Raw genomic sequence first — 12,442 nt, 5'->3', positions numbered from 1 at the left:
AAATAATGTTGAACAATTTGGGGATGAATACTCATGAAATACAGTTAAATTGTATCATCACATTTTGCCAAATTGTGTGTGATTATTTTTCCGCTTCAAACTAACACAGGGATATTTCACTATATTTTACCTTTTTTCAACTGTTTGGCAAACAGTTACACGCATAATTGTGTCCAATGTATTTGTGAGCGCGTATCAGTATACAGATGCACTGTGCCGATTCCGATTAAACCATATGATACCTAAATTCAACAGTTTGGCAAATTATTTTGCATGTTGGTATTTGTAACCGATCCGTACATGCAAATTTTCATCGTATTGCTGCAAACCGTCTTGCTTTTTTGTTTGTTTTTTTTTCTAATCCAGATTTCAACAATTCAGAGTGAGTGAAAATTAAATTTGGTTTTGAAACTAGCGAAGAAAACTCTCGTTGCTTCCGTTAAGATCCGTTCCGCATTGTGACATCCCCGCAAGATGATGAAACGGGTTATGCTACCTGAAACGAGAAGTGAACTGAAGAATCGAGTATTTGGAACTGGAATCATGCCGCCGGAAGAAAATAAAAAGTGTTCGGTACGAATTACACGTTCATAAGAAGCATATCTAAAAAAATCAGATAAAGGAAATAATGTGGTTCCCCAGACGATGTGTATGATTTTAAAATACTTTTTAATAAATTTGTCTCAATTTTACTAAGTTCCATTAGGGGAAGAGGTGGTAATATGAACAAGTCTTGTGGATTTTATAGAATGCTGTGAAAAATCATCAAATATTGGTTTGAATAATTGCTAAATAAAAATAGTAACATAATTTTGAAAGTTAATTGTTTTCTTCCAACTACGTTATGGGTCAAGAAAGGATTGAAAAAACCCCTTTTTATTTAAACAAGAACAAATGAAACAAGTGTATGTTATGTAAATTTAATTGAAATTGGATCTGTAGTCGATCTAATTGAAGTAAGTTTCTTCCACGCGTCTTTATTTGTTTCATTATTTCTTATTTAGATAATTTATGAATGCTTCCATAATGGTATAATTATAACAGAACAGTGAAATAAAGGGTTTAAATACTTCAAATTACCGTAAATCAACAATTACACATACGTTCTTCGCTTTCTTTCAAATTTATAGTTAACCTGTATTAAAACTGTTTGCTTCACAGTGGATTGGACCAAAAATGGACAGTAAATCGACAATTACACAAACTGTGAACGTAAAATTTTGTTCGGGAAAATCGGAGTTTTTGGTTACATAACTTAACCGCCTATTTTCCATATTGTAGTTTGCCCAATCACAATTCACCAAACTGTTAAAACCGTTCGTGAAAGGGTGAGTTTATTGTTATTTTTCTGTTATACGAAAACATCCAAATATTGTCGCAAATGGTTGTAAACAGTTTTGCAAACAGTAAGCGTACGGTTCAGAATTATGCGGGTTTATCCTACGAGGCTTGCCGAGTAGGATAATTACGACGAATACCGTAATCCGGGGTATCATTGATCAGCGGGGTAACATTGATCGGAATGACTCATCTCGTAATAAGTTGGTATCATCATATATTGATGAAACATTTCCAAAGCATGAATGTTGCTTCTCTTTCTTATATTTATGAGCTATTGAAAATTAAGATTTTTGCAAAAATTGCGTTATTTTTATGCGTAAATTTGTCAAGTTTGCAAAACAACGATTTCAATGGTTAAGGATGACACTACCGAAGATTCATGACTCACATAAGTTCTGCAAGCGATATGAGCAAGGAAAATGCGGTTCTTACTAAAAATGGCATCGCCAAAAACGATTCCGCTGTCAAAACTTTTATAAGTATGTTCAATTAGGCAACATTAACAAATTACTGTCAAGAATGTAGAATCTCCTTAGGAAATTGCCTATCTTTAGGCGTATTCCGCTATTCGAGGTGTTTTTATTTTTAAAATACCGTAATCCGGGGTATCATTGATCAGCGAGGTAACATAGATCGGAATGACTCATCTCGTAAAAAGTTCGTATCATCTTTTATTGATGAAACATTTCCAAATCATGAATGGTACTTCTCTTTCTTATATTCATGAGCTAATGAAAGAGAAGATTTTTGCAAAAAAATATGTGTTTACCTTATGCGTAAATTTGTTAAATTTTTGAAACAATGATTTTAATGGGTAATGATGACACTACCGAAGGATCATGTCTCACATAAGTTCTGCAAACGATATGAGCAAGCAAAATGTGGTTCTTACTAAAAATGGCATTGCCGAAAAAGATTCCGTTGTTAAAACTTTCAGAGGTATGCCCAATTAGGCAACATTAACGAATTACTGTAAAGAATATTGAATTCATTTAGGAAATTGCCTACTTTTAGGCGTTTTCCTTGGTTTGGGGTGTTTTTAATTTTAAAATAACTCGAAAAGTAAATGACTTGTAAGCGTTTGGCCTTCATATTCGGCTTCGGGGGCCATGATTTGAGTAAATAACGACATTTTCAATATTAACCAATGTTGTTTACATAGGTGATCAATGTTACCCCATATCAGCTAAATCAAAACATCACTTAAAACATTTTTTTAAACATGCTTGAATCTTTCAAAAAAACAAAATACCGTATACAGCCACGAACTATGGGTGGCAGTACTTGTTTTAAAAATATAAAACTCAGAACATTTGCATTTTTTGAATTAAATATTTAAGAAATATCCTAAAAGCTGATCAATGTTACCCCGGATTACGGTACTGTAAAAATCGAGTTCTGCAAAGAGTTACGTACAACATTTTTTGCAATTTAAAAGAAGACCACATGAGGGTATCACTGCATTGGCGTAGCTAGAATTTTTTTCTGGAGGGGGCCTAGGGGGGGCCTAGCAAATACTTCTTTTACAGAAGTAATGCCGGTCCCAATAATTATGGTTCCCACAAATTTCTTAGTTTTAACAGATTTGTATTGATTTTATTTATTTGTTATTTTGTCTCATTTCGTGGCACATGGGTGATGTTTGTAAATTTCAATTTTCGCTACGGAAAACATTTTTTTTTACAATCCGGTCAAAATTCCTTTAATTCTAGCAAAAAAAAATATCACAAGGAATGTCCTTTGTGATTCTTCCACGTTTTTCAGGTGTTTAACCATGTCCTTTGAAGAGATTCCTCAGAGAATCCCTACGGAAATTTCTTCATGAATTATTTTCGTACTCTTCAGCGCTTTCTTCAAGAACTCCTTAACCAGTTTTCATTGAGTTTGTCCTGGGATTCCCACGGAAAAGCGTTCTGAGACTTTCTAATCTCACTAAAATATTTCACGAAGAAACTCTTTCGAATTGTTTAAAAAACTCATTGGGAATTCCGCCAGAGTATGTTTTAGAAATTATGTTAATAATTTCTCCTGTAAGGTTCTCTACGCACTTATTACGTATAAATACCAATTGTTAGTTTAAAATATCCTGCAGTTGTTCATTAGCAACTTGTTAAGGATTTTCAGGAATTACTGAAGATTTCTCCCAGAAAATAGTACAAAGCAAGGATTCATTCCACGAATTTTTCAAAGAGTTCGCCTACAGTTTTTATAATTTTGCTTTTATAAACTTCCAAAATCTCCTCTGCAGGATTGTTTGAAAAAATCTCAGCAAAAATTTTCCAGACTTCCTGCATAAATTCTTCCACGTGTTACTCTAAGGATTCCTCGTAATATTCCACAAGAATTCCATTAGCAATTAAAAGTAATTCAATTGGAAAAATGTTAATCATGATTTCTTAAAGAAGTTTTCCGCAGATCTGTCTGCATTTTTTCACAGATAATTATTTTTTTGGAATTCTCTAAAATCAATGAGCAATATTCCGTAAAAAACTGTCTCGATTTTTTTTGTTCATAAATTACGAAATGTTTGAATTATTCTAACAATTTATAAAATTCCTAGCGGAATACGTTCAACTGTTCTTTCAAAAACTCTTCCGTGAAAATACTCAGAGAATAGGCACGTAATTTATTCTTACAGAATTATATTATTGTTTCCGTAAGATTCTTCCGAAAAAAATAACAGAGATTTATCTAAGTATTTTCCGAAAACTTTTTTCGTTAAACTGCACTAACGATTTTTTTGGGGAATTTTTTGAAGAAATTTTCATCAGATTTACTAAGATTTTGCAATTCCTTCTTGAACTTCACAAAAAACTTCTACAACAACTATTTTTTGGGTTTTAGAAATAACACCATTTTTTCCGAATTGTAATCTCAGGCTTCTGTTATAAATAATGTTTTGGTTCAAAAATTACTCCAAAAATATATCCATATCTTTAGAGATTGCTATACAAATTCCTTAGATTCCTAAGGAAACACTTACAAAAAAAAGGTTTGAAAAAACTTTGTTGGTATTTTTTAATAATTGTAGCTTAAATATAATTCGGAAAAAAATACCTTATTCCTGCCGTAAAATGCAAGAATTTAAGAATTCTGAAACTTGTTGACAATGTAACCTCACAGAAAAGCTTAGGTGGTCCTTGTCGAATTTACTACAAACAATCTTGTTAATTTTTCTTAGTCTTTTTTAATAGAAAATGATTGTTGTTGAAACAGATGGACTTTTTATTGAAAGTAGTACTGTAAAAGTTTAACGCGAAATATTGCCCGTATATTTTTAAAACATTACCAAAGGTGTAATGTGGTAAAATTCATAATGTAAGAATTTAATGAATTTAAATCTTAGGGGAAACTTTAACATTACTTTGAAAATTTGTTGAGTAATTCCTGATCGACTCTCAGAAATCAGGAACGTATACGTATATGTATAAGAATTTTGTATTTTTTCAAAACGCTTACAATTTACCGTTTTAAGATTCTTCAAAATGTTGTTTTTTGGAGTATGGAAAGATTTCTGTACGAAGTTTCTCAAAGCATCATGTGAAGGAAGGATAAAAACAAAATATTGAAGCTGGTGCAACAGTAGATGGGCAATGATACATTGAGAGATAATTTATAATCTTTTCTCTAGAGGTGCAATTACATGATAATTTAAACCTTTCTAATGAATTTAAAAATAAAACACAAAACTTATCAAGAAGTTCCTTCGGATCTTCATTAGATATTATCCTTGAAATCTATTCTTTCTTGACTTCTGATTTTCTAGAATTCTGCCAGAAAACATCTAGAAGTTCGAGGGTGGAACAAAAAATGGACTCTGACACACTATCAAATACATTATTTTTAGAGAAGTGTGTTAAGGAAGATCAATACAAATTTCTTCATGAATATCTTAAAAAATGCTTTCCCCATTCTCAGTTATTTTGCTACATGTTTCTCTACAAATTCTTTTACCGCTATGCTAGTTTCGAAAGCTTAAGTTTGTCTAGGGTTTTTCAACAAATATCCTCTGAAGATTCGAAGGCAAGAGACATTTTTAAAATCAATGTTTTTTTTTCCAATCTGGGGATTTGAATCAACATTTCAAGAAAAAAAAAACATAGAAGAATTTTTGACGTAATTTGTGACAGATTTTGGAAACATTTCTTAAGGACTTTGATGAACTTCGCGAAAAAAATTGTAATAACAATTTTGTGAAAACTACAAAAATTCGCAGAAGAATTTCTAGTAGAATTTTCAGCGAAATACCTCAGTATTAGATTTGACAGAATCAATTATTTTTTGGAGAAATTGTGAGGGAAAACTGAACTTTTGAAAGATTGGGTAACATATTTTAGGTAAATCTGAGAACATATTTCGGAATCAATTTGCTAATAAAAAGTAGACATGGACAGGGCAGGAATGGATGTCCAATAGGAAGACTTGTTTTGAAAGGATGAACAAGTCCCACAATATTATTTGACTAATTTCCAAGATATTTGCAAAATTTCTGAAGCCACTAAAATTGTATAAAGAACATCTAAGAGTTTTTTTTTAAATATTTGCTAGAAATTATAAGATTTCTTGAAAAAATATTGTTTAAGCAATGAATTTATTCATTCGAGAATACTTAAAAAAATAAATCAAAATCAAAGAGAGAATTTATTGCTGGAATAAAACAATATGGTCGATTTTGTTACATTTCACACCAGGTTAAATTTCTTTCATTTATCTGAAGAAAACTTGGCTATGCCGAAATTTATGAGGATAAAAGAAATCACCGGACACCTCGAACAGGGTATCCTAAAAAAAACAAAAACAGTGCATATTCACTTGCTTTATACTGAAACAGAATTATTTGGATTACACAGCGTAACAAAAATTACATTTTTGCGTGTCTCAAGGATTATATTATGTGTCTCTAGTAGATTTGGGGCCGCTGAATCTTATGCCGTTCTCAGAAATGTTCCTGCACGTCACAATTTTTAGCTACAGGTCATCAAAGTTGTATAAAACACTGGTTAAATTGATGTTTACATGAGATTTAAAGTATGATTTATCAAACTTTTTTTTGCTCCAATCCAGCAAGCATGCAAAATAGGATTTCAACTTTCATTTTACACATAATTTGGTTGAAATTGTATGATAAAATTTTTATTAATCGATTTTTTCTACATGCTTGCAGTCTCCATACATTTTTTTTTTTGTTTCTCTTATATGAAAAAATATAATACTTTTCTAAAACACCAAAAACAAACTTCTGAACATGGATAGTATTATGAACTTTACTGATAAGTGTTGTTATACACATAAAGTTTGAATTCAGTGGCAAATTATTCAAAGAAATTGCCATACAAGCTGGGAAACTTGCATGCAAGTTGGCTGAAATAGTCAAATTTTGCATTTTCAACAGCCAATATCTCAAAAACTAGACGCACTGTGATATTTTTGAAAACGGCAATGGATTCGGCAACCCTTAATTAAGTAAATAGTGGTATTTAGATGCTTGAGGCAAAAACGTGTTCCACAGTGTTATTAAGAAAAAAAAAGAAATTTTAGAAATCAAATTTCCAGGATATTGACGCTTTTTTACACCAAGGTATTTTTTTTTGCAACTGAGATGTCGAAAAATTGCGCTTAACGCATACAACGAGAAGCTAGTTCTAACAGCAGTCAATTGAACGACAGCCGGACGGTTAAGCTTAAGGTTGTCGCGCGATTCAACGAACTGATTGATTTGACTTTATTAACGAGATTTTTAGCCCTGGGCTAGTTCATCTCGGGACCAACGGCTTTACTTCCCTTCCGAAGGAAGTCGTCACTATAACTTTTTACGTCATAAGTGACTATGTCGGGGATGGGATGATTCAACGAACTCAGAACCGCCACGCTGATGCGGTGTAACTCAAGCGAGATTTTCTCTCTAACATAAAATAACGTAACTACTGAAGAGATTTTTATCAATAACAAAAGTTATGTAAATTGATTCAGAAGATTCTGCTCCATGTAAAATTGTTATTTTTTTTTTTTATTGTCATCAAAAATTCTGGGGGGGGCCTGGAAGATTCTGGAGGGGGCCAGGCCCCCCTGGCCCCCCCTGTTCCTACGCCAATGGGTATCAGAAATTATATCGGAATGCATTCACCATTATTTTACAATTTCTGAAAAATTGTTGTATAATGATTCATAACGCAACTCAAAACAGTTGCGTAATGAAAAAACGTTGCGTAGTGAATCATTACAGTACTGCTTTCAGTTGCGTAATGACTATTCCTGCACTGCATACTTCAGTGCAGGAAAGTAGGCCGTTTCATGACAGATTTAAGTGATGAAAAACAGCCTATTACGATGAGAAATTGCAAAAACTACTATTTCGATATAGTAGTCCAAATGCGAAAGTGTATGCCACCCACCGTCATCTTGGAAACCTGACTTTACTTAATTTCACTCAATTTCTTGGGGTTTGTGCTAACATAAGAACCTCGACACCACTCATGAGACGCGTCGTGAGACACAACACTTATTGTTCTTACAACGATTAAAAAGAGTTAAAATTACCTTTTTAGTCGACCGGTTTCGGGCTCGATGTTGCTCATCTACGGGACAATTTCCGACTGATTACATAATTTACTAACACTAGTATTCGTACTGTGGTCAGTATACGTCGAGAAGTGTTGAAGGTTACTGCATTTTCAGCTTAGTCAGGTGGAAGAGTGGTGTTGGATATCCAATTTCTTACACGGTGCAAGAGAAGAGGCCTCATACCAAAATTTATCCATATAAAAACGGCCATAAGCAGTAAATCTAGCGAAAAAGCAGCCAAACGTGCGAGAAGAATTTGGCTTGTTGATGAAATAAAGTGTAAACACAAGGCGGTGTCCATGGACCTATGCACGAGTTCATTAATTTGACGTTTGAGCGGTGCCGAATTCACTCGTTGCCATGGTCACGTATATAACACGACACCGCTCAAACGTCAAATAGTGAACTCGTGCATAGGTCCATTGTGGAAGAACAGCTATATTCACTTCACTTAGAGTTGTTGAATGAAATCGGTTACCATACCACCTCAGAGTGTATGGATCTTTGCACGAGTTCACTAATTTGACGTTTGAGCGGTGCCGAATTCACTGGTTTCCATGGTCACATAAACAACACGGCACCGCTAAAACGTCAAATAGCACATTCGTGCATAGGTCCATTGTTCATCGATGTGTTGAAGAGAACAAGAAGTGTTTTCAAACAGTGATGCACAATATCAACCGAAACCTAAACGAGCGTGTTAGAATAACGAAGCAAAGGCATCGGAAGAAATTGTTATCTCTCGCACTCACACAGGCTCCAAAAGCAAAACGTTCCCCGCAACCCATTGATAACTTCGTTGTTAATCTTTCGTCCGTACAACCAACACGAGCGGAGCTAGACCTGCTGAACAAGGGATTGAATTTTGCCATTTCTCCTTTGTGCGCTCCTATTTCGGTTGGAGTGAACAACGTAGAAAGCGCCATCCAGTACAACAGCCTAACGACTAAATCGGCCGTACGTCACGACGTTGAGCAATGCATTTCGAAAATCACGGATAAAGGTGGGAAACACAAGCAAGTCAGTTTCGACACTTGGTGTGCGATTCGTCAATTGCAGGCGCGGAACGTAGTTTACTCTCGGGCTGATAAAGGAAACGCGGTTGTAATCATGGATAAGCACGATTATGATTCCCGCGTCCTTGAAATGATCGATTCCGGCCCATACGAAGAGTGTAAATTTAAGAATGGGAAACCCAAAGATCCTCTCAATGCAATGGTGGAAGAGGCTAACACCGTTCGTCATAAAGTTACACGACTTGTGGAGGAGGATTATCTGGAACGGAGGTTTCAGGTAGCCAATCCGAAAGTTGCTTCTCTATATTGTCTGCCAAAAATACATAAGGATCCAGTGGCAATGCGACCGATTTCATCAAATGTCTGCACCCCTACCGAGAGAATGGCTGCTTGGTTGGTGGAGGAAATGAGGAAATACCTAATTACTCATGGTAAAAGCGTCCAAAATTCAGTTGAGTTGGTAGAGCATTTGAAAGACCTCGAAATTCGACGTGGTGAAGTTCTGGTGTCATTTGATGTAACCGCCCTTTTTCCAAACATCACCTGTGACTGATGCCTTGAGGAGCCTAAGGAAACACTTGGAGCGAAATCGTGTACCACATAGCCAAATCGATGCGCTTCTCTTGGTGGCCGAGGTTTGTATGAACCAGAACTATTTTGCATTCAGAGGTAAGTTCTACAACCAAACGTTTGGGCTAAGCATGGGCAGTAAGCTCTCCCTATTGTTGGCGAACATCTTTATGAGTGATTTCGAAGTAGGACTACAAAAAGAAAAGTTTTTCCCTCGAATCTGGCGACGGTATGTTGACGATATATTTGCGGTGGTAAAAGAGCGTTATTTGTCCCAAACCTTAGATCTGTTGAATTCTCAACACAGAACCATCAAATTCACTATAGAAAAGGAAATAGATGGTAATCTTCCTTTTCTAGACTTGATGATTACTAGAAAGGCAGACAATTATTTGAAATTTGGAATATACCACAAACCAACATCCACGGATCGGTATATAACTTCTGACTCCTACCATTTCGGTGCTCAGCAGCAGGCCGCGTTCCATTCCATGGCGCACCGGCTTTATAATATACCCATGGAAAGAGAGGATTTTGTGGAAGAGAGAAATCGAATTCACAGAGCAGGCGAACTGAATGGTTACGGTAAGGAGTTCGTAGATAAAATCCTACGAAAACATGAAAGGAATACAGGAAAAATGCCACAACACTGATATCGACAAAAGACGAGGTTAAAAGAATTAGTCTCCCGTTCTACCCAAAGATCACCAACCCAATCCAAGCAGTCCTCAAGCACCACGGTTTTCATGTAGTCTACAAATGCAACAACACACTGAAAGATTTGTTATGTAACCTGAAAGACAAAATCCCGGCGGAGGAAAAATCAGGAATATACCAAATACCATGTAGTAATTGCCCTGCAGTGTACATCGGCCAGACTCGGCGCAAGTTTCGCAAAACTCGCCTACGAGAATATAGGAACGCGGTCGAAAACGAACGTGCTAATGATTCTAGTGTAGCAGCACATACATCGACCTTAGATCACACTGTGGACTGGGAGAATGCAAAGTTGATTAAAAACGTCAGAAAAACATCTCACTTGAATGCATGGGAGTCCATGTATATCGCAACATCTAATCGCCCTCTAATGAATGAGGACGATGCTCCAATCGTGTCTCCACTCTTCCACCTGACTAAGCTGAAAATGCAGCAACCTTCAACACTTCTCGATGTATACTGACCACAGTACGAATACTAGTGTTAGTATATTATGTAATCAGTCAGACATCGTCCCGTAGATGGGCAACATCGAGCCTGAAACCGGTCGACTAAAAAGGTAGTTTTAACTCCTTTTAATCGTTGTAAGAACAATAAGTGTTGTGTCCTGTCTCACGTCGCGTCTTATGAGTGGTACTTAATTTGTTAATTTCTTATTCACAACCACATTTCTTACCTCTCATCCGCTGCTCATGCTCTTCTTGGATCAAATTTTCCACCATTCGGTCCTTCAGCATGTGCTCGAGCTTTTCCATTTCCACTATTTTTGCTTCCAATCGCTGCTGTTCCGCTTTCAAGCAATTTATTTCGCCAGTTCTAATATCAACCAGCTGTTTGGGAAAGTTGCTGAATTTGCTATACGTGCTTTCGACCGCTTTATCGCCATCACGAATTCGAAGTTGATTGGGTTCATAACATTGAGTCGATTTATGGGGTCTCTCTAAATTAGAGCATTTGACCCCGGTCGTCGAAGTGTTACAAACCGTTGCGCCACTAAGTGATATGAATGATTTCATGTAGTACGAGGGATGAATGCCTTCAGCGCATCGTTCGGCCAAATCGTATGTCCTTTTCAGCAGTCTGTTGATGTCTATCAGTGATAGTTCGTGAAAAAATCCTTCAACATCCTTTTCATTCGAGCAATTCATGATAGTCGTCCTGTGAGCAGCGTTGTATGCTACAATAAAAAATAGCATGAACCAGGATTCGTTGGAAAGTATGTGGTCCCATAGACGGATCCATTTATTGGCATCAAAGTTTCCCGCGAAAGCTGTCTCCATCAACGTCAGCCCATAGATTCGGGAAGAAATATTGCGCGTACGATAAAAAATCATCAGCTTCGGCTCGTACTCGCACAGAATGTTCTCTATCATACCCAAATAATTAAACGGTTCCAGTGGAGCAAACTCGAACCACAACTGACAGTGGTTTAGAAACACCGTAGCAACGGTTTCGAAACAAGTAAGAGAATCATTTGGATACAGTCGAACGAAGGGATGTACGAAAAATGGCACAAAATCACACTGTGCAAAAACCGCTGACCAGTGAGCCAGGCAGGAAACGATTTTTTTCATGTTTCGAACCATCCGTCCTCCGAAACCGGAAAATTTGCGCTCGTAATCCGCCACACAAGGATGGTGTCCTCGCAGAAGCAACGCATTGAAGCAATCGACGTTTTGTGGTAGTTCGAGTAAAGTGCGCCAAATGGTAGTCCGATGCTTCTCCGGATATTCGCCAAACTCTTTCAATATAGGCAGCAGTCTGTTTTTGGCTAGCGTTTTCGATATCTGTAATGAACCCGGAAAGCAGAACTAATTAAGTTGCTTCACTAAAAATATGAACTCTTTAACAGTTTTACGATTATAAACTATTGGTTTCAAGCTGTAGTGTAATCGATCTCATAGTTCGATGTCAAAGACGACAACTTGGTTTCGACGCGGCATAGGATTTAGCAATCTTACATTAATTGGAGGCACATAATTCGATCTTTCACGAAAATGTATTTTTATTTTATTCTATAAAATTTAATTTCTTATGAAAGAATACTGTGGAACGGTTTACGGGCTACTAACAAAAAAAATCGTTTTACCATAATATATTCAATTGAATTTTCCGCAACCAAATTAGGTTTCCGCCACGGCAAATGAACATATCGTACAGGGCCCTAATTTAATAAATATAAATTAAATTGAACCCAATTCCGAATATCTATCTCATACGTAAAAGTAAGCATTGAG

General features: G+C 36.1%; 1 protein-coding gene across 3 annotated transcripts in view; it reads right to left on the bottom strand.

The window, feature by feature from the left end:
- Positions 1–12,442, bottom strand: part of LOC5574455 (TBC1 domain family member 31) — a 77,296-nt gene that overhangs the window by 34,263 nt on the left and 30,591 nt on the right. For all 3 annotated transcript variants that reach the window (XM_021843869.1, XM_021843870.1, XM_021843871.1), the window contains one exon: positions 10,882–11,992. In XM_021843869.1, coding sequence (XP_021699561.1) covers positions 10,882–11,992 — 1,111 coding nt within the window. The remainder of the gene's footprint in view (positions 1–10,881; positions 11,993–12,442) is intronic.

Source organism: Aedes aegypti, chromosome 2, assembly GCF_002204515.2.
Source record: "Aedes aegypti strain LVP_AGWG chromosome 2, AaegL5.0 Primary Assembly, whole genome shotgun sequence".
NCBI lineage: Eukaryota > Metazoa > Arthropoda > Insecta > Diptera > Culicidae > Aedes > Aedes aegypti.
This window is presented reverse-complemented; position numbering and strand designations above follow the sequence as displayed.